We start from the raw sequence: 22,811 nt of genomic DNA on the forward strand, positions 1-22,811 counted from the left end.
TCCTCTCCTCTCCTCTCCTCTCCTCTCCTCTCCTAAGTGATTTAATTCAAACCCCCGTGACTAAGGATACCTTTAAGGAGCTCACTCAGCCAGCTGGCCCTTCCCTCTGTCACCTACTTTAGTTTCCTCATCTGTAAAATGGAATATTGTTATTTATTTATTTATTTATTTTTATGTTGGTTACTCTTCACTAGAGGATATTTTTTCCAAAGAGGGAGCTGGGAGAGAAAGAGAGAGAGAGAGAGAGAGAGAGAGAGAGAGAGAGAGAGAGGTTGCCTCCCACACTCGCCCTGATTAGGAGAGAGGAAGGAAAAACCACAACCCAGGTATATATCCTTGACAGGGGAATTGAACCCTTGATCCTTGGGTACACAGGTCAATGCTCTAACCATTGATCAACATGGGTCATGTCAGAATCACTCTTTTTAATGACCATCTATTGTTATTGAGTGTGTCCCATAGGTGGCTCTTATTTTTAGCAGCTTATCAAAGCATACCTTACAACCACATACTCTCTTTAAAAAAGTCAAACAAAATCTTTACATCTGCAGAAAGACCTTAGCACCCCAGTAATGTTTTTGCCATACCTAAGATATTGATACTCCATTCATTTGTCCTACTCTCCTCATATAGCACTCACCTATTTTGTTGACTTTATCACAGGTGACAACTATTTCATATGATATCAGGTAAGATGCACTTGTCCTCTGATAGCTTAGAAGTAATCCCTAGGCTTCCTTATCTGTGTCTCAATATCCTATCTAATAAAAGAGAAACATGGTAATTACCATACATCCGCTACCCTTCCCATTGGCTAATCAGCAAGATATGCAAATTAACTGTCAGCCAAATGGCGGCCAGCAGCCAGGAAGCTTGAAATTAACATGAGGCTTGCTTGCTTCAGTGACGGAGGAAACCAACGTCCCCCGCCTGCCTTGCCGGCCTCTGAGCTTGCAGTTTGAAACATTGTTACAAATATAGAAGCTAAACAAAACCCCAGAAACCTGCTTTCAGCTGGCCCAGGATCTCAGAGCTGGAGTTGATACAGTGCTTTGATTATAGAACCCAAAGAAACCAGATACCTGCTTTCAGCAGCAGAGGCCTCAGAGCTGGAGCCAGAGCTAAAGCTGGCCCAGAATAAAAAAGAAAAAAGAAAAAAAGGAGCGGTTGGGAGCTTCAGTCACCCGCCAGCCTGAAAACAGCCCTCAGCCCCTCACCCAGACTGGCCAGGCACCCAAGTGGGACCGCCACCCTGAAGGCTGTGTGACCAGCTGCAAACAGCCATCATCCCCTCATCCAGGCTGGCCAGGCCCCCCAGTGAGGACCCCCACCCTGATCCAGGATACCCTTCAGGGCAAACCAGCCGGCCCCCACCTGTGCACTAGGACTCTATCCTATATAGTAAAAGGGTAATATGCCTCCCAGCACCGGGATCAGCGGAGCCGCGAGGCCTCCTGGCACCGGGATCAGCGTGACAGGGGACAGCACCCAAACCCCCTGATCACCCTGAGGCTCTGTGTGTGACAGGGGGCAGGGCCACAACCTCCCTATCTGCCCTGCTCTGTTCGTGACAGGGGAAGGCGCCCCAACCCCCTGATCAGCCCTGCTCTGTGCCTGATACGGGGGAGCTCCCCAACCCCCTGATCGCCCTGCGGCTCTGTGTGTGACAGGGTGCAGTGCCCCAACCCCCTGATTGGCCCTTCTGTGTGTGTGACAGGGTGTAGCGACCCAACCCCCCCCTCCCACGGGCCCTGCTCTGTGTGTGACGGGGTAGAGCCATAACCTCCCCATCGGCTCTGCCCTGAGTATGAGAGTGGCGGCTCCCCAACCCCCTGATCAGCCATGCTCTGTGCGTGACGGGGGGAGCTCCCCAACTCCCTGATGGGCCCTGATCTGTGAGTGACAAGGGGCAGCGCACCAACCCCCTGATTGGCCCTGCTCTGTGCATGATAGGGGGTGGCGCCGCAACCTCCCTATCGACCCTGCTTTGAATGTGACGGGGCGGTGTCTCAACCCCCCAATCGGCCCTACCATGAGCGTGACTGAGGGTGGCATTGCAACCTCCTGATCCACCCTGCTCTGTGAATGACAGGGGCCAGCGCCCCAACTCCCCAATCGGCCCTGCTCTGAGCCCGACCAGGGGCTGCACCTTGGGATTGGGCCTGCCCTCTGCCACCTAGGAGCAGGCCTAAGCCAGCAGGTCCTTATCTCCTGAGGGGTCCTAGACTGAGAGAGGGCACAGGCTGGGCTGAGGGACCCCTCCTCCCCCCTTGAGTGCACTAATTTTTGTGCACTGGGCCTCTAGTTCTTTAATAAAATAGTAACTCTCATGCTTCTAACTCTGGAAGGAAATTAGTCAGTGGAACCTAAGACTCTTTACCGTTACAAATTTATTCAGATTTAGACACCCAAGGAAGGATGATTTGAATTGACACATGACTTCAGTTTTCATATGTGATGGAAAAAAACCCTGACTATTTATTTAATATTGAGAGACAATTAAATTAAGTTCTAGAGAAAGGGAAATTCTCTTAATTTGCTTATTGTATCCTTTAAGCAGATTTTCTAAGGAGAAAACCCTCACTCAATAAACAAGATAATAAACTTAAGAAACTTGTATTCATTGATAATTTCAACCTGCAGACATTGATAATTTCAGTGCTTCTGAACAATACCATTTTTCAATTTATTCATATAAAAATCTGACATCTTGATTGATATTCATTATTTGCTTCATGAATCAGTCAGTGTAGACTGGCATAAATTTTAGCATAAAAAACAATTATTTTCTAAATACACAAATAAAAATAAACTAGAGGCCCTGTGCATGACATTCGTGCACTTGGGGAGGCGGGGAGTCCCTCAGCCCACACCCTTTCACAGTCCAGGACCCCTGAGGGGTCCTTAACACTGCTGCAGAGGCAGGAGAGGCTTCTGCCACCAGCACTGCGCTCACCAGCTGTGAGTTTGGCTTCTGGCTAAGCGGTGCTTTCCCTATGGGAGGGCACTGAACACCAGGGTATATTAGCCTTTTATTATATATGATTTTGTTTATTACTAAACTATTCCATTTTACATTCCATTTTCTCAGAACTATATTTATTAAAATAACAAAATAACTATACTATTTTTCAGGATCCAGTATTAATAATTTATATATATTTATATTTTGTTTGTTTGTTTAAATCACAAAGCAAAATTAATTTGGAATGTGTATTCTATTTACTCTGTTCTGATTTTAAAAATATTCTCTATTGAAAGTGGGGTCTCATAGCCAACACATGTTCATTGTCTCATTTTCCTTATACAACCCTGAAGTATTTCACTTTCTGCCTTAAATATAATATTCTGGCTGAGTTTCATTTCATTGTCCATACAAATGCTTTTCAGTCCTATCCCAGCTCTATTTCATTCTTGTGCAAGATACTGAATTTTAAAGTTGTCTTTTATAACAGTTGTGCTCCTCACACAAAGGGAAAAAAAAATGGAACTACAAAACTGAAAATTAAATAGGAACTTTAGTCAGGTAAGAAAGAAATAGGCTAGACCTATAGGGTCAGTGCTATAGAGATCACATACCATGAGAGCATTTAAATACAAATTACCCTGCCTTTACAGGCACCTTTAACTCATAAGTGTCATCCTTAGAAGGGGGAGTATATTTCCAATTTACTAGACTCTCTGATGACAGGCGTCTCTCCAGGTGCTGTTTCTTTGTGAGCAATATGAGCTAAAGCCCTACATTCTTCTTGAAAATTTGAAGCTCATGATTAATCTATTCTTCTAGGTTCTGTCAAAAATTTGACACCAATAGTAATCCAGCTTCATAGTTTCATTTAACCACTACATAAAATTTAGCTAATGGGCTAGAATCACAGATAGGCTTGCATGCCCTCTGCTGGATGTTCAAAAATGCTACACCTTTAGCAGTAAGAAAAGCTCATTTGGAAAAAAAGGAATGCTCTTTAACATGGGAGGGGAAAAAAATATAGTCCTGTCAGAATTAAAAGCAGAGACACTGGGTTAAATAGAATATTAACAATTTACTGATGAACTACAATGCATGCAAAGGTTGGATGAGATGACAGAATTCTTTATCGTCATGATAATCCTATAATCTATATTAGTGTTATTATTGTGTTGTTTGCAGTAGTTTTTAGTAGACCATAAAGAGCATTGGCTACTGAACTTGCAAGTCTCTGTCTGGAAGTAAAAGCCAAGTGATCGAAACTGTAGAACCATTAAAAATAATACAAGCCCAGCTGGCATTGCTCAATGGTTGAGCATCAATCTATCATGCCATTCAATTCCCAGACAGGGTACTTGCCCAGATTGCGGGCTCTATCTCCAGTGTGGGGCATGCAGAAGGCAGCCATAGATGATTCTCTCTCATTATTAATGTTTCTCTCTCTCTCTCTCCCTCTTCGTTTCTCTCTGAAATCAATAAAAACATTTTTTTAAAAAATACTAAATATGTTGGGGGAAAATTCAGACCTTGTACAATAATTAACATATAATAGTCATTCAGTATTTCTTAGATAATAAATGAAAATGTAGCCCTAGTCAGTTTGGCTCAGTGAATAGAGCAACTGAAAGGTCCCTGGTTCGATTCCAGTAAGGGAACATGCCCGGGTTGTGGGCTCGATCCTCAGTGGGGGGTTTGTAGGAGGCAGTCAATTAATGATTCTCTCTCATCATTGATGTTTCTATCTCTCTCTCCCTCTTCCTTCCTCTCTGAAATCAATAAAAATATATTTAAAAAATAAATGTAACCTGTGGTACTTAATAAGAAATCTGTCAAAAAAGTTTCTATGAAAGCAAAGTCTTTTTGCTACCAGCCCTATTCACCTGCTTAAACCCTGTCCCCACTCTTCCTTCCTCACCTGGATAAATAAACCAAGTGACCTGAGGCTAAGCATGTAGTTTGTTTAGACTTGCTCTGACACGTAAATGCAACTGTCTTAAAACTAAATTCCGGTCACTTCAACCCGGACTTGCACTAACTTCTGACAATTCCAGCTGCTGAATCATTAGTCCCATTTCCAAATGTGCTTACCCTTTTATAAGTGTTAATTATAACCACAAACTGTTCTGAAGTGGATTTTAAAATACACAACTTATAGGATATGAAAAAAAATTCGGAAAATAAATAAAATATTAAATCACCTGTAGTCCCATTACTTAAACACATTTACATTTAACATTTTATTCTTCCACATAGCATGATTTCCTGTTTGTCTTCAATTGTAAGCTATCACTTTGTCAAAACTTATTTGTTTAATTTTATATTTCTTTTTAATTAAAGTAACACATGCATTTAGTTTTAAAAGTCAAATAGTACTATAGGCTTATTATAAACACACACACACACACACACACACACACACACACACAGCATTATTCTGCTCCACCTAATCCCACATAACATTAACTCTAAAGCTGATTTCTTCAGGGAGTTATTCTCAACTTTTGAGTGTTTTGCTTCAGATATTTTCAATCTAATTTCCAAATGATGTACTTTTCATTATTTCTTGATTTTTGTTTTAATTTTAGATATTATTCATTGACTTCCCACCATTGGAGGTTAGGATTTAGCTTTCTCATTATTTTCAGCCACCTTCCTTCACACATTCTTCCCTCTCCTAGATTGTCAATATGAATAACACCCATTTTAAAACTTAATATTAATCATTTGTATTATTCATAGCCTAACCGTTTTTGAGGATTTATTCTAACTTTTTGTTTTTCCCTGATTCTGGCTCTGGATGTGTCTGAATATCTGTTTGCATCATTGTTAAATTATGACAATTTTTATTGACTCCATATTAGGAGAGAGATCACATTAAAACAGAAATATTTAGGCAGAGAAAGCTGCGATGTGTACTAGAGTGGAATCCTAAACTTAATTGAGATCACTACATATTAATTACTGTCGATGAGTATTAATGGAGAAACATTAACTTAGAGATATAGCAAAAGAAAATGTAACAGCAGTTATTCATTGAGTCCACTAATATACTACTAAAATATGTTTCTGACCAAAATTTTCCCCCTACATTCATTGTTTTGTCTATTTGTCCTTTCCAAGGCTATATTAATTGATCTCTTGGAATTCCCACTAAATGAGAAAAATTGTCCCTAATTTTGATGTTTTGGTCTTAAAAATATTTCTAATCTCTTCAATTGATGATCCATAGCTAAAGTTGGCTTGATTTCAGAATTTCTTCATATGGAGGAGGTGCTCCTGAAGTGTTGAAACCTGAAACATGATACAGTTCAGGGTTTTGAGTTGGAAGGTGAATTCCAACAGCTGGATTCACAGCTGCTTCCGTCCCTGGAAAGAGAAAGATGGGGATTTGTAAGTTTTCTACTCAGCATAAAACAGATGTACATGAAGTGCCTAGTAAAATCTGACATTTCTTGAATCACTGGAGCAGCAGAAAATTATTTGTACACTTGGGAGGGAAATATGCAATCATCTGAGTCACTATAGCGAGGAAATGTGCTCTCAGGAACTGATGACAGTAGCTGCCCCTTTTTGGTGGTTTTGTTTCCTGCAGTTTCAATTTTCCGAGGTCAACCATGGTCCAAACCTATTAAATGAAGAGTTTATTACTCACACATTTTAAATTGCATGCTGTTCTGAGGAAGGTGATGAAATCTTGAGCCATCTTGCTCAGTCCCACCCAGATGTAAAGCCTCTCTTTGTCCAGCGTAGTCTTGTATATGCTACCTGCCCCTTAGCCACCAAGTAGCCTTCTTGGTTATCATGCTGTCAAGGTATTGCAGTGCTTTTGCTCAAATAGTTCTTATTTCACTTAATTATGTCCCCAAGCCATCCACATAACTTTTATTAGAGTATAATGTTATAATCATTTTATTTTATTATTATTGTTAATCTCTTACTGTCTCTAATTTATACATTAAACTTTATCATAGGTATGTATGTATATGGAAAAACATAGGATAGATAGTATATATATTAGGTACTATCCACAGCTTCTACATTGACTGGGGGTCTTAGTCACCCTTGCAGATAAGAGGGGGCTACTGTACACCATCATCAAGAAGCGTTTACAATTCCGCAGCTGAAACTAGAAGAAATAGCATTTTTGGTGGAACAGAAGACAAGATGCCTCCATCTGGTAATGGCATTTTAACTAACGCTCCCATCATGGGAAACACAAATCTCACTAGAAACATTAAAATATTACATCTAAACTTCATTATTATTTATTTATGTTCTGAAAATCACAATTAGTATAATTACTTTAAAATTTTCTTTATGATAAATAGTAAAAATGTTAAGTTGTCAAAAGTTTGCAATTAAAGTATACCACACAATAAGGAAGACGCATAATTACATTTTAAATTTTGAAGTCAAAGTTCTTCACTTTTAGGTTATACATACTACAGCGCTATTATATAGTAAAAGCAAGCATTTTCATCTTCAAACTGATCACCTCAAGAGACCATGCACTTATGAATAGCTCTTTAGCAAATCTTTTATTAGTATTTTCCTGAAAAGACTTTTAAAGCCACAGGAAATCAATAGTAATATCTTATAACCATTTCTTTCTTCATATTCTTTCCTTTTATTTTTTCATATGGGCCTTTACCTGTCTGGGAGTCATTTGATTGCTTCTCCCCCAAACAATAGTAACAACCTTTAAATTCACCTTTAAAGAAGAAACTATGCTCTTAACCTAAACAGTCAAATTCTTTGCCGGCTTTTGTAAATTAAATTTAACTGTGTTACAGCCATACCCATTCATTTATAGCTTCTCTGTGGCTGTTTTTTTGCATCATGGTGGCAGAGGTAAATAGTCCCACAGAAACTCTATGGCCTGCAAAGTTAAACATAGCTCCTATCTGGCCCTTAATTGCGTTTGCTGATCTCTTTCTTAAAGGATTAAGATTTGATGCCATGGAGGAGATTCTTTTTACCATGCCACTATCATGAAAACAATTTAGAGTAGTTATATATTAGGCAATAGCTGCATCATAGGAATCAATAAATAGGTTGCTCAAAATTACTATTTTGTAATGAATAACATTTATTTAGAATCATGGATCTTCATATATTTATATTTGCTTTATTTTGTATCTCACTGGTTTGCAGAGCAAAGCATAAAAACTCAAATATTAATACAATATGTAAAGGTAGAGTTATATTTAGAATATGTCTTACCTCCTAGGAGTTATTTATTTAAGAATAATCTACTTCTAGGTGATTATATAATCTTTCTGTTTCTCAGTTTTCTTTTATGTAGTAAAAGAATAATGATGGTATTTACATCTATAAAAGCAAGGCTAAATAAGTGTAAAGTATGTAAAACAAAGCCTGGTGCACAGGAATTACTCATTAATGTTTAATTATCATTACTATTAGTATAAAACTAATATTATTAGTACACATTAAGAACTATACTATGTTACAAATGTGCATATTTTCTTTTATTTACAATATCATTTTCCAATCTATCCCATTTTAATGGTCAAATGATGTTTTAATCATTATCATTATTAATGTTATAACAGAAATTATTCAATGAAAAATGTTGTGGCATTAGTCTTTTGCAGTTAGGAAGTTGAGGGTGATGTCAGCTAAGTGTGAGGGACTTGATAAAACAGTTAACATTGATAAAGTACACTTGTCCCAGCACTTCCCTCCGTTGTGGATACTTGTACTGAGCCCCGCCCATTCTCCAGGTGAATGCTCCTGGAGTGTTCAATACAAAGTCAATGGTAACTTAGCTATCATTCTGCTGGGGTCCTCAATCAGACTGACCTGACACAATTATCAGCTCAAATGGGTTTCCATCACTACCATTATCAATACTGGGCTCCAGGTAACAGGATATCGACCATTGTCCTCTGTGATAGGAAAGTTTTACTGTTACCTCCTTACTACAGATTTGTCTGTTGCTCTCAAACTTGCTATGAAAACCACAAGACAATCATTTGATAAACAATTAATAAACAACTAAGACAATGTATTCAGAGCTTTCATAAAGTCAGACATATCCGTTTTCAATTTGTTTCATATCATGTTTATGAATAAAATCACATGGTTGGGAGGGGAGCAGACATTATTTTTATCTTTGGACAATCTGAGTTAAAAGTTGAAAATTCCTTCCTGGCCGGTTGCTCAGTAGTTAGAGAATCTGCCCACAGACTGTAGGCTTGTGGATTCAAATCCTCGTTAAAGGCATATTCCTTGGTTGCAGGTTCAATCCCTGCATCTGGTCTGGGCGTGTGCAGGAGGCAACCAATCCATGTGTCTCTCTCACATAATGTTTCTCTCCTTCTCTCTCTTTCTCACTCTCCCCCTCTTCCCTCCCTTCCACTTTCTCTTAAAAAAAAAATAAATAGAAAAAGTAGTATCTGGTGAGGATTTAAAAAAAGTTAAAAATCCTATGGTTTTAACAGAACTGTTGGTGAAGGTATTAGAGTCTGTTGTTTAAGTTTGTAAACCAATACACTCACTGTTGAGTTTTTGTAGGTAGATTTCAGATTTCCCACACAATTAATAATCACTCCCATGAACTTGGCTTATGTTAATTTGCCCTTTCGACCTCTTTTTTTAAAAAAAATCTTTTCCCTTCTCTATCTCATCCTGTTCTTTTATATGGGGGTAGCTAAGAATGCCCGAATTCCAGTCATGGTTCTTTCATCTGCTGTGTTACTTAATCTCTAAGCACCTTTGTTCTATCATCTTTAGAAGGTTCAAAATGATAGTGAGCCCCTCATAGAGGTATAGGAGGAAAGAAATGAAATTGGAGATATAAGGTGTTACCACAGAGCATGACGCATGGTAAATGCTCAATAAATGTGAGCGGTAACTATTATCATGCCTGTCCACGAAAGTGTATAAATAAAATACTCTCTTTCCTTACCTAAAGGAGTCACAGAATATTTACATGTAGAGCATAAAGTATAGGGAAGTGACATTTAAAAAAAGGATCCTAACACAAGATGGAATCCTGGGTGTGATGGGGGAAGAAGGGAGCACAGTGTAAGACCTGCTCTTTTCTGTCTCTCTCCTATCCTCCTTCCCCTCCTCAACTTGAAGCATTCACATTTAATGGCTGCTGGAAGACTGGTATTTCTATTTGCCTTGAAATAATAAAAAGGAGAGATTATCTTTGAAATAGCAGAAGAAATGGGGTCAGGGTAATTGGATAGTTGAAAGCATCATCAGGGAAATCAGATCTGAGAAGCTAAGCCAAAATGAGTGTCCCCAGTAGGGGCCTCAGAAGGTTCTCACCTCCAGGTCTTCTCAGAAGCTGCTTGCTGCTGTCAGGGCTGAAGGACCCAGCTCTGAATACACATGAAATAGAAAGAGTTCAATGCAGATTTTATAGTAACTTATTATTTTTTGTTTAAAAATATGGAAAGATAATGATAGAAATTTGGGATAGAAAGGGTTGTGTGAGAATTTTAATTTTCTCTTCTTGTATCTCCACCTTTACTAAATTGATACATTCCTTAAAAAAAAAATCACTTTCCATGGCCCAAAATGAGTTATCACTCTAGATTTACACATTTGTGGAGGGGTGTGGGGGAAACAACGGGTTGTAAATCTGTGTATTCTGTTGAATTATCAGAAAGGAGGGATTCCAGAAGCTTCATTAACATAGGTAAAATAATGAGATTACAAAACAACAACAGTGAAACACTACATTATTTTTACTGCTGACACAGGTGCTTAAAATCACAAACCTGAATTATACTTGAATTCTTAGTCTCTGAGGGTTGAAAGAGGAGAGCAAGAAGGTCTCAGATTACTGCATGGATTTACCTCATTCAAGAAGACATAAGGGCAGTGAATGGGTCCTTTCTGAGATTATAAAAGAGTGGGAATAGAAAACAGGATCAGAGGTGTTGGGGGTGGAGGAAGGATAATAGGGGGAAAAGGGTCGAACTAGGAGATCTTGGGGTCACGTCAGGAAGAAGAGTTGGGCCTGAAGCAGAGCAAAATAACATGATTTTAGGGATTACATAAAATAAACAGGTTTTCATGTCAGTCCTTAAAGTATCTTCAACTTCAAACTATAGGTCCCTTTTCCTCTTACTTTTCATCTTTCTCTTCTCCTTCTCTTTCTTCTGGTCTTTCCCTTCCTCTTCTTTCTCTAACAATGCCTCCTTTTCCTTCTTACCCTTGGGTATGAGATAGATTAATTTTCCCTAATTGGGGCATAAAGAGTTTAGTCATTACATATTACAGACTTGGAAACATAGACCCTATGAGAGGGGAAGAAAAACTGAGAGATCTGAGCACCGGATCAGCAGAGAACTGTGAAAATATATGACTATTGGCCCAGGAGATGCTATTGGGGGCAGGGTGTTTGCTGAGATTTCCAAGGACCTTTCCCAGACAAAAACTTCATCCGACATTCAGATGGGCTTGGCTATAAGGCCTTCCTTAAACACCTTTGATGAGGTTCCCAAACCAAGTGTTTTCCTCTCTCTCTTTAATATTTCTAATCAAGATAATTGGCAACCTGAGCCATGTAATATTGTCAGGAACTGCTAGTGAGAGAACATTCCTATTTTATGTACTTAAATCAGTAAAGTTCAGTCCACTCCAGCCTCTAATAATCAGTCAAAATTATCCTCTTGGCTCTATTCAGTTGAGGCAACTTCCATGGGATCGTGAGAGTCAAACCTCTCAATCACAGGTCAGAAGAGCAGAGCCATTTCAACTAATATATTCAGCAAATAGTGATAATAACATGAAATGAGTTCTGGAAAATAAAATAAAGATCTAGGAGGAACACAAGGTGAATATAGCAAATCTACTCTCTCCATTAAGATGCTTTAAATGACCCACTTTCTACATTCTGTAGTCAGAAGGAACAATCTATTATGCCCTTTGTGCTGCAGTGGTGACAGGAAGTCCAGACACCCTTATTTCATATTCTAACATGTCACCAGTGTCCTCCAATGAGTTCTCATTCCACCCCAATTCTGAACAGAGGCTATGAGGAAGAATCAGAAGTGCATCCCATATCCTGAAGTGCACCCCATATCCTGCAGAGTGAGCATATAAAACCAACAGTAATGGCACTCAAATCCAAGCTGTGAGCACATAGTTTGTGTGGGTTGTGGAGGGAGAGGCTGTGGTTTGGGCCCTTCCCTCCCTCTTTAACCATACAAAGATCCTGGTAGTGGTTTCCTCACTTCCCTTTTGGAAAATAGCTCCTTCTGTGGAAATACTAGGTAGGAAGAATCATTTGTTTAGAGAAGTGAAAGCATAGTGAGGATACGGTACCACACAAAGGTGGAGTATTGGCGCTAGATGAAAGGTAGATGAAAGGTAGACCTATTTTCTACAATGTCTCCAAGTTCCATCTTATTCTAACCACTTGTTTGCATGTAACTAACATTTTTCTATATCATGTTGGTTTTTTCTCTTTAATGCTCAGGTGCCCAGGTATAGGTGACAGTTAGGTTCAGGGCCTCAGGTCTGGTAGACTTAAAATATTGACTCCCTGGAATTTACTTCCGAAAATTGCTACTTAAGAAGACGTGACTAGAGATCACAGAGAATACCACGTCCTAATTTACTCTTTTACATTTTGTTTTAGAAAGGAGAACTAAAAAGGCCAACAAGCACAACTTGGGGAGTCACATCCACATCAAAGCCTAAGTGAATGACTGTTCATGGCCTGTACAGACCTGCTGAGCATCCAGAGGATAGGATGGGAGATGGTCAATGGATGGAACAACCTAATACTCAACCTCGTGTAAGCGAAGGAAAGAATTAATAGGGAGGAGCAACTGAAACTGTGGTCTCCTAAGATGGAAATCAATAAAAGTGAACTTTGTAATGCAGATTAAGCTGAGGAGAGATTAATTGTTCCTGGTCAAAATAAGATGCAGAGCTATACCTGTGGAATTAATGAGGAATGGAGAGAATAAGGAAGGGAATGAGGACTCTGGAGAGCAGTCTCTATCATTAAGGAATTGCAATATGGAAACATCTGGAGACACAGGATATAGGTTGTACTTAATGTAGGTGGCTAAACCATGAGTGCCTGCCCATATTTTGTTTAGCTTCCTAACCTTAATTCTGGGTAAGTTGAAGTCGATTAGTTGACTTACAGCAAAGATCTATGTGGTGCATTTATTCAATAGAGTGAGAAAAGTAGATAACATCCTCTGAGAGAAGTAATAGCTACTTTTCCAAGCCGTTTTTAGGAACTAGAGATAATCTCTGAGAAGTCCTTGACCTACTGCCTAACACTTGGTAGATGTGAATTAAATTGGGACTATGTTATTTAAAGAAAACAAAACAATTTTCCCCAAGTATTTTCTTTCCTGTTCATAATGACTTCAGGATACTATAGAGAGTGTGAAGCTAATGCCCTGCACTTAGTGCTATTACATGCAGATTTCTGAAGAAGCATATCAGCCTTGATCCCTTCTCTCAGTCATACCTGCTCAGACAAGTTCAGGTAAATTCAAAAGCATGCATATGAATCACCATCCAGGAAATATGAAAACATTAGATAACTTGGGATATAACCGTGGCACATAGATTGTCTTAAAATGATAGCAGTAAAAGTGGGTAACTTACTCAAATTAAATATATATTTAAAGATTCCAGGAAGTCTAGAAAAGTCTTCCTTAGAGTAACAGTAGGGCTAAGAGGACCAGGGGGAATTCTCCTCTTTAGAAACTCAAGTAAGTTGAAAGGAACATAACTGTATTTGTTTATTGAATACCTCTAGTTAAATAAAGAAAATAAGACCAAAATTACTGTGTTGACCCCTTTGATTCATGTATTTTGTTAAAAGGTCAGTGATCCTATTTTACTCTGTGATCAGAGGACAGTAATTTTAAGTTTACGAGAAAGAACTATTTTCATTGGAGATTTTATTATTTCTCCAAACACCTATTTCTCAGATTGACACTGTTTCCCTGGGTAAATAATGACTTTAAGAAAGTCAATAGTGAATATAATCACCAAACCTTACAGTAATGAATTTTGATATTAAAACATTTTATTTTATTCACATCCCACTTTTTATTTTGCTTTTAGGTTTTCCAGAACATGCCCTACACTCTCTATGGGAAATCTTATCTGGCCTAAGTTTCTGAAGTGCAGTTGTCAATCTCTACTAAGCACTCTAGAGGCAATTGTGGTATACAGTGCTGTGATTTAGACGGAAAGTCTCAGAACAGATGTTCTGGGTGAGGACAAGGCCTGGAATTAACAATGACTCTATGACCTCAGTTTTCTCCATTCCTTACCTCCTACTGAAGACTGGACAATAATAGAAAGGGTGTGATTTGAAGGGCAGGGGTGGAAGAAAGCAGGATTAGGATGCTGCCAATGTGTCTGGGAAGAAAAAATATGAATATTTATACCCCCCCTGCCAATTCCAAATTTTCAGATTCTGCATTGGCAGCAATCTGAAAAGTGTGGTTCAATGTTACTGTAGGTAAGTGAGGTATAGAGAGTTTAGTAAATGAGACAATGAACACAGGGTAGTATGGACTGATAAAAAACTCAGAAATACTTCTCTGCACCTTAAACCCTACACTCACTTGAAGTGACCAACCTTGTATAGCTCCTCTTTTCTTCATGTCAACTGAGCAAAATATTTAGGTTCTATCCCCATACTTAACTATAAATCATTTTCTTAAGACACGTGATTTTTTCTATTGAGGGTCTCCCTTCTTCTGAAGTTTTCTCACTTAGACTCTCTCCCCAATGCATGCCTTTCAATCTTCGATAAACTATGTCTTGTTGTAAGTTCACAAATCTGATTTTCAGAGATTAGATTTCTAATTCACCACAAAATCATAAGGTTTCAAAGACCAAGGCCAGAAATGTGCAGAGAGCCTACCATAAACAGGGTCCAAGTCGCCGACAGCAAAAACAGCCACGGTGCGTCTTGAGGAACTGATCCCGCATCTCCTCAGCCAGCAGGGAAGGCAGAAGAGCACTGCTCCACATAGCAGAGCCACCAGGAAAATTAGGAGCAAGAACCTGGTGCCAGAAGAATCAGAAGAGGATTGAGGTGGAGCACGCAGGAAACTTAAGACTCCTATTACACCCTGAAAAGGGGGCAAGAACTCAGAAAGACTGGCTACAAGCAATGTGAGAGGCTGAATTCCTTAAGCAACCCCTCCCCACACCACCACCACCATTTGCACATTTTCACTGAACCTGGAATATAAGCTGAGCTCAGAGTGGGTTGATTTTGCCAGATGATTATAATTGTTTTCTCTTTGAAATTTGGAAGGTTGTTCTTGGGGGCAGTGTCTTGGTTCTACAATCCTCTTACCCATTTTTCCTTTCATTCAACCATAAATCCATTCATTCCACCAGGATTAAACAACTGAGCAGACTTTAGATGTTGGGGTTGGGGATTCAAAGGTTGACAAGATAAGCCTGGCTGGCCTTGGGTAGGTGGTTGAGTATTGACCTATGAATCAGGAGGTCACAGTTCAGATTCCCGGTCTGGGCACATGCTTGGGTTGTGAGCTCAATCCCCAGTTGGGGAGCTTGCAGGAGGCAACCGATCAATGATTCTCTCTCATTATTGATGTTTCTATCTCTCTCTCTCCCTTTCCCCTCCTTTCTGAAGTCAATAATTAAAAAGAAAAGGTGGACAAGACATAGTCTCTGTCTTTGAGGAGCTACGTAAAGGAGAAAATTGGTAATGTTTAATTTGTAAAATACAAGAGTCAAGATTTAGGATGGTATAATAACTTTTAAAATTTCCAAAAGTCTAACTCATAAAAGAGGCAGCAGTTTTATTTTGAATGATTTTTAAGGCCAGAACTAAAATCAGTGGAAGAGGCATTTCAGAAGATATCAAGAGAAGGAAGAATAATTTTACTTTTAAAGATTTTCAACCAGGGAGAAAATTATTATTATTCTTAGAAATAGTAAGTTCCCTCTTATAGAAAACACTTAAGTAAACACTGGACAACAACCTGAAAGTAATGTTTCTACATATATTGATTCACATGACCTCTATTATTTTCTTAATAGGTATGGTTTCATGTGCCATAGCAGTTACTTAGTAAAAGGAATATGTATATACTACCAAAGATTTTTATAAAACAACTAGATGTCTGGTGCATGAATTTGTGCATGGGTGGGGTCCCTTGCCTGGCTGGTGATCAAGATTTATCAGGGGGCCAGCCGGCCAGGGGAAGGGACCCCAGGAGATTGGCCAGCCTGTCAAGGGGGCAAGCTGGCCCAGGAAAGGGGCCATGGGAGATTGGCTGTGGGAGCACACTGACTACCAGGGAGCAGCTCCTGCAGTGAGCATCTGCCCCCTGGTGGTCAGTGTGTATCATAGCAACTGGTCAACTGGTCATTCTGGTTGTTCTGGTCATTTGATCATAATGGTCCCTAAGGCTTTTATATATATAGAAGTGAAGATGTCCTTACCAGATATACCAGTCATTTGGGTATTGATTTTTATAGTTTATGTGCCTGGTGACAAAGAAAGAACAATTAGTGCCGGACCTCTAAGTGGCCCAAACCTACTCTTTTGCACCATAATATTTTTTCTGATTACACCAGTTTCCCCAACAATGATTTACTCACTACAAGGCCGCCAGCACAATTGGTAAATGTTTCCCATTTGTCCACATCATTCAAGGCGCCGAGGATACATGTGAGTGGAAACTGTCAGATACTTAAAAACAGATAATCGCATAGTAATAGGTTTGAGCCGGAGTTAAAAATACTGTAGTACATTGAGAAGATAGTGACTAACTTTTCAGGACTACCATGTGATAGGTATTAGGAGATAACCATTCCACTATTCTGTCTATTCAGAGACCTGCAGTCCTTTGAAATGCAAATTATCCAGGGAAGGTCATAGAGCCTATTAACCTTGGATGTCTTGGTAGAGAATAGGAGCCCTGCAATTCTGGTTGGAAAAATAAATTAGGATGAAAGGAAAATGAATGAGTGTGGCCATACACACCATGTACCAAAGAGAAGTTGATCTGTGAATAAGGATGGCCAAACCATTTATGTGCTTCAGCATAACTTAACTGTTCTTAAGGTAAGTTTAAAAAGATCACACAGAAAAAGATCACATTTTGGTTCACAGTGTGATTTTTAGGAGGTATTACTCCCCAGGTTTAGACACATGTGCTGTCCCCACACATAGTGCTTTGAATGTATGTTTGCTGATGGACATTTTTCAACCTCGGTAGATGGACTGCTGTTACAGTATTCTGGGATTAACGAGTTGAAGGCTGTTCATCACAGCCCGATAAGCTTCTGAGATGGCGCTGCACTTAATCATGTTTTCTTCAGCCTTTGTTAAAATAACACTCGGCACATTTCAGCTTGAAAGCTTTCATAAATGTCAGCTAATTTATTGCTCACAGCCTCCCTGAGGAGAAAGTGTGTCCTGTTTATCACACTACTCTTCAGAAATGACTTTTAACATATGTGATTGTCAACTTAAAAATTTTACCCCAAATATTAAAGACAAAACTCAATCATCCAGAGAATAAGTTTTTGGGGTGTTTGTTTTGCACCTAGAGAATTTAGCCAAATGCAGAGATGCACAGGTATAGATGGCTAGGAAAAATGACAGCTGAAGTGTGACTTTTCAAAAAAGCATCCTAAGACAAGTGATCATCAATAGAGGATTTTAAAAATAATTAATGGTACTTCCTTTTAAAGAAATATATACTCATCAAAAATGTAGATTTATATTTATAGTTAAAATCCTTGATAAGTAAAATAATAAAGAGAATAATTTCTACTTTGGATACATTTTAATACAAATATAATGATTTCAAAAAATAAGTATGATATAGTTATATATACACATACATCAAATTACTAACAATGTTTGCTTCACTTGAAGATGGATGTCATGAGGCACTTTATCTTTTCAATATTTTTATATTGGTTAAATTTTTATAATGTACATACATCACTTTTGTAGTCATAAAAATTTAAATATCACATTGAAATATATAATTTTTTTAAATGTAGTGTCCTACTTTAGAGATGGATGCAGGAAACTTTTCTTGGTGATTTAGCCAAATAAAGTAACAGAAGGTTCTTGTTTTTGAGTCTTGAAATCTAAGCTCATGATCAGGAATGTGGATTGTTTCATTTCCCTTCATATATAAATCTCTGCTTCTTTTCTTTACATTTAAAAATAGGCTATATACTTATTATACTGTCAAGTAGAGGCCCGGTGCATGAAATTCATGTACTGGGGGGGAAGAGGGTCCCTCAGCCTGGCCTGTGCCCTCTCACAGTCTGGGAGCCCTGCGATCAATCACCTCCACAGGGGGAGGCCCCGCCCACCTGCCACAGCTCGCTGGTCAGTGGCCTGGGCCTCCCTCTGCAGGGTGATCATGGGGCAATAGCCAAGACCCCAACCAATCGCATCGCACCCATCTTGGCTGGCCTGGCACCAGTAGGTGTCATAGCATGGTTGTCCGGATGGTCACTCAGATGGTCGTTCTGCTGTTTGGCCATTCAGTCAATTTGCATATTATGCTTTTATTATTATAGATTCTAAATTTAACTACCTCATTTTATTTCCTAAGTTTAATTTTTTTAGTCACTCAATATTTTTTCCAGTGCTAACAGTTTTGCAAACTGACTTACTTCACTTTCTCTGTCTGAATCTGTGAACCTACTGATGGATTTTCTGATATGTAACAAAATGGTCTAGAAGCAGTTAGCTGAAGAAATGCAAAGTGATCATATAATTTAGGAACTACAGGAACCTTTGGGATAATTTATTTCCCCCTTAGGATTTTACATACTTTACCACTGAGACCCAGAATGGAAAAATAATTGGGGAGGTCATTAGCTGCCCCAAAACTTAAACTACAATATGGGTCTTCGGACTTGGTGTACTTTCTTCCACATCATTATTTCTATGTCTTTCTCAAGTTCAATTTTTAAACAGAAATTCTTTGTGTTATTAAAAAAATATCCGAACGGTGATAATATTCCAATTACTCAAATTTTAGATGTAAGATTTTCAGTGTAGTAAAAGTTACATTTTTTAAGATAAAGTTATTGCTCAGATATTTATATATGCTTGGTGAAATTGAAATAATAATGATGAAAAAAAAGAAATCTGGGAAAAGTGAGCATTGATCTTTACTACTGTTTTCACTGCTGATAATTTGTGGACCTACGATAAACTATAAACTCATTACTTTGATAAATTTAAGAACTCAGAATGTATCCCAGTCATTAAGTGACACATGACTGAGAAGGGAACCAAACTTTTGCCTTTTGGGATATTCATTTTAAGCTTTTTAGAAAACAAAAGATTCAGAATCAACCTTTGACTTTTTCCTTTTCTAAGAGATTCAGATGGGAAAGCCTACTCAAAGAAGGGGACCTTAGGATATTAACCTTAGTTTAATTTAAATTAAGTAGGATAAATAAGAGGGCTTCAGTCAAAGTCCAATTAGCTAGATACCCTGTGTTCCATTGTTTCTGAGTTTCCCAGCAAATACTACTGCCTTGTATGTTCTACTCTTCCTCTCCTCAGTTACCCAAAAATGGCCCCGTCTCACTTTTGCAATCTAAGATCCAGTCCCCTTCTTTCTTCTTTGCAAAAATGACATTGACACCCAATTTTGCCCAATTATATTTGGAATTTTCATGCTTATGTGAATTTCCCATGGCCATGTATTAAAATTCTGGTTTCCTCCTATCAACCTGTCTCTATTAATTTAATTGTTAGCCCTTTCAGAAAAACATAGAAGATGGAAGGAAAAGTATTATATATACTAGAGGCCTGATGCATGAAATTCGTGCAAGGGGCTCGGCCCTCACAGCCCTGGCTTCATCCCGAAGGTCGTCTGGAAGGTTGTCTGGACAGTCGTTCCACTGTTCAGCCTTCTGGTCTAATTAACATATTACACTTTTATTATTATAAATTTTTAGCCCCCACAACTGTATATCTGCACTTTGAAAGCTACACATAATACAGGTTAGAAATTTCATTAATCTGCTTGTATTTGAAACTGATTTATCCAGAAAGCTACCCCCCATCACCAATATGATTTATGGGTATGTATGGAGCCATATAGGATGTAATAATTCTTTCATGAATGTAAAGTACCCTGAAACCTCAAAGGTGGAGACTGCTGTGAGCAAAAATACCTATAAATTAACTAGGCCCCTTATTTATTTAACAAAGCTGATCATAATAAAAGTGCATTTTTCCCTGCTTTTAGAAAAATCGAGCCATTTGCATTTAAAACAATTTACCTCTATTTTTCTTGCATGGTTATAATTGTCATTTGAAACTCATTTGGGGTTTCTTAAAACTTGAGCCCTTTTTTTATTCTTTGAATTTTGAAAATGTCTCTTGCTATTTACTCACATTTCATTTTCTTCACATGGTGGGTCCGAGAGCACCAACTGAAACACATGTTTAGAACAAATAAAATCCAAACATCTCATCAGTCTAATCCTTTAATACAACAACACTTAGAGACAATGTGGGTTTTTATAATTTTGTTTCTGTAAGTAATGCTCACAGCCGACTCGGCTATTGTCAGGCAAACAGAATTTTAATTGAAAAAACATAACAAAACAAAAAACAATCTCTGGGTAGATTTTCCAGCTCAGCAGTGACAGGAGATATGTATTGTAAACCAGATTTCTATCCTACACATAATTATAGATAGATGAAAAAATCTTTTTGTTTTTTTCTATAGGCAGATTTTGCTTGCTCTAAAAAGCTTTTATACATCTTGCTTTTTTTTCTTTGTTTTCAAATTTTAGCTAGATGGAGGAGGTTAATTATTTTATTATTTTCACATACAGACATCAAGTTCTCTACATAAAACAGAAGTCCATGCCATTAGCATTATTGGGTATTAAATATATGCATGAAGGAGTGACTTTAACCTGCTTTAAGGCAAAGGTCAGTTTAAGAGCACATGACATTCTTGTTGAAATTTACATTTCTCTCTTTATCAAAGAAGAAGGGAAAAGTAATAGTCTTCATGGCTTTGTTTTAAAAGACCCAAAGCGTAAGCAATCCTACACAATATCCTAGCTCTATGTGTTGAGCCTTACAGTTTACGGTAACTCACATCACAGAGGAAATGAAGTGCTCCTTTCTTAAGGTTTTGTTTGTTTTTCCCTTGACTTGAGACTCCTCCTGTGTACAACAGAAACATCTTTAAATGTCCTTTATTAAATAGTCCTAAATATGGGTTCATGAGGTTAGTGAAGCATGACTTTTCCTGGTTTATAACACAGAAGTATAAAACCAAGTAAGTAGTTACAAAAATTTGAAATGATGCACATAGGAATTTTGTGGGAGATGTCTTTTTTTTTTCTTATTATTAATCTCAAACGCATCTTTGTCAGCACCTTATATTTACTCCACCAGGTTTATCTGGGCAAAGAGATTTGTGGAGTCACAGATGGAGCCATGAATTGGCCGTCAGAGAGCGTGGTAATGAACAGTTTATAAGCACAGAACATGACTTGTACTCTCTTTTGCTAGAATGCTGAAAATAGATTTGGATACTAACTGGGAGGAAAATGAACATTCAAATTTTGTCCATAAAGAGAGTTTATGTATGACTAGATGAAAGCATTTGGGATCCAGTTGAACAGATAAACAAGTAAAGCCAGCGTTTCACATTGAAGTCATTTCCTAATCTTCTGGTGTGCTATACCCTAGCAAGGAGTGAGCACATAGTATCACATTAGTACCACCCCTCAGCCAAGGCAGTAGCTGTCAGACTCCGGGTTGTCAGGAAATGGGGAGCAAAGTCTTAATATATTTCAGAACTAAATCATTCAGATACTTTGCATTCAAGTAACACATATGCAGAGATTCAGGTATTACTCTTGAGTGAGATGCTAGAGTAGAGGAAACAAAGTAAACTACCATAGTTCTGTCTACATTGTTCAGCAATGGGAAACACTCAAGCATCAAGTGTGGTTGCAGGCAAGAGTAAACAAATATGTCTTAAATTAGCCCTATCATAGCATTTTGATATGATATGATATTTTTATTCTAAAAAAACGTTTCACAGCATAGCAAAGATTACATTGCATCATCTTACTTCAATAGCAATAGAACTAAATAAAGTAGAAATAAGACTAATAGCGTGGGTCATTTTGTTTTCTGTAGCTTTGACCAATAAATGTAAGTAGTAATACAATCCTGGTAACACTTCCTTAAAGGAAATCTTTGAAATGTATGAGTTAAGTTTCCCCAAATAACAAATCAATAACCAATCAGGTCCTTAGAGTACCTCTGAAAATCTTTTCCCAGAAAGAGAGATGTTACCTGGAATAGTGGCAAACTCCAGGTTCCCATTTTGGAGATCACTGAAGTGAAACTAAAAGGACTGGATCTCGACATGCTTAAAGGACAAGCTGCTCAAAGATAGTGGTTTGCTGTCCGTGTTAATTTCCCTCTTCCTCAGAACTTGCTAGCTTCTCTATAAATTATGCTTCCTACCAGAGCACTCATTAATGATGGCTCCTTGTGACTGGTAAAGTGCATGCTGGGGGTAGGAATGTTGGGTGTGTGGTCACAGGTACCGAGAGTTCAAGGAATTTCAGGTTAAGGTCAGAACCTTGGAACTGTTTGTCAAGCCCTTAAAAGCCAGGGTTATACATGCTGATCTGTAACACTAGCTGGCTGCTTAAAGAACTTAGGATATTCAAGTGCATGTTTTATTCCAGGGTATTTCTGGGTTTTATATAAAATCTTTTTTGTACTTGGAACATTTACTTGGCTTTCTCCCCTTTGTTGGTCCTCTTTGCTTTTCTTTTCCTACACATCGTTTTTAGTCCC

General features: G+C 38.3%; 1 protein-coding gene across 2 annotated transcripts; it reads right to left on the minus strand.

Annotated features, from left to right (window-relative positions):
• Positions 1–5,518: 5,518 nt before the first annotated feature.
• Positions 5,519–22,515, minus strand: TMEM207 (transmembrane protein 207). Of its 2 annotated transcripts, none has more exons than XM_006765873.2 (5): positions 22,299–22,506; positions 20,367–20,404; positions 16,421–16,465; positions 14,862–15,004; positions 5,519–6,334 (listed from the first exon to the last, which is right to left on the minus strand). In XM_006765873.2, exons 1-5 carry the CDS (start codon positions 22,371–22,373, stop codon positions 6,198–6,200), a joined length of 438 nt encoding a protein of 145 aa, XP_006765936.1. In that variant the 5' UTR covers positions 22,374–22,506; the 3' UTR covers positions 5,519–6,197. The 2 variants fall into 2 exon arrangements, with proteins under 2 accessions (XP_006765936.1, XP_015420873.1); XM_015565387.1 differs by lacking the exon at positions 5,519–6,334 and adding an exon at positions 10,441–10,967 and having other exon boundaries at positions 22,299–22,515.
• Between the last annotated feature and the right edge of the window lie 296 nt (positions 22,516–22,811).

Source organism: Myotis davidii, unplaced genomic scaffold, assembly GCF_000327345.1.
Source record: "Myotis davidii unplaced genomic scaffold, ASM32734v1 scaffold41, whole genome shotgun sequence".
NCBI lineage: Eukaryota > Metazoa > Chordata > Mammalia > Chiroptera > Vespertilionidae > Myotis > Myotis davidii.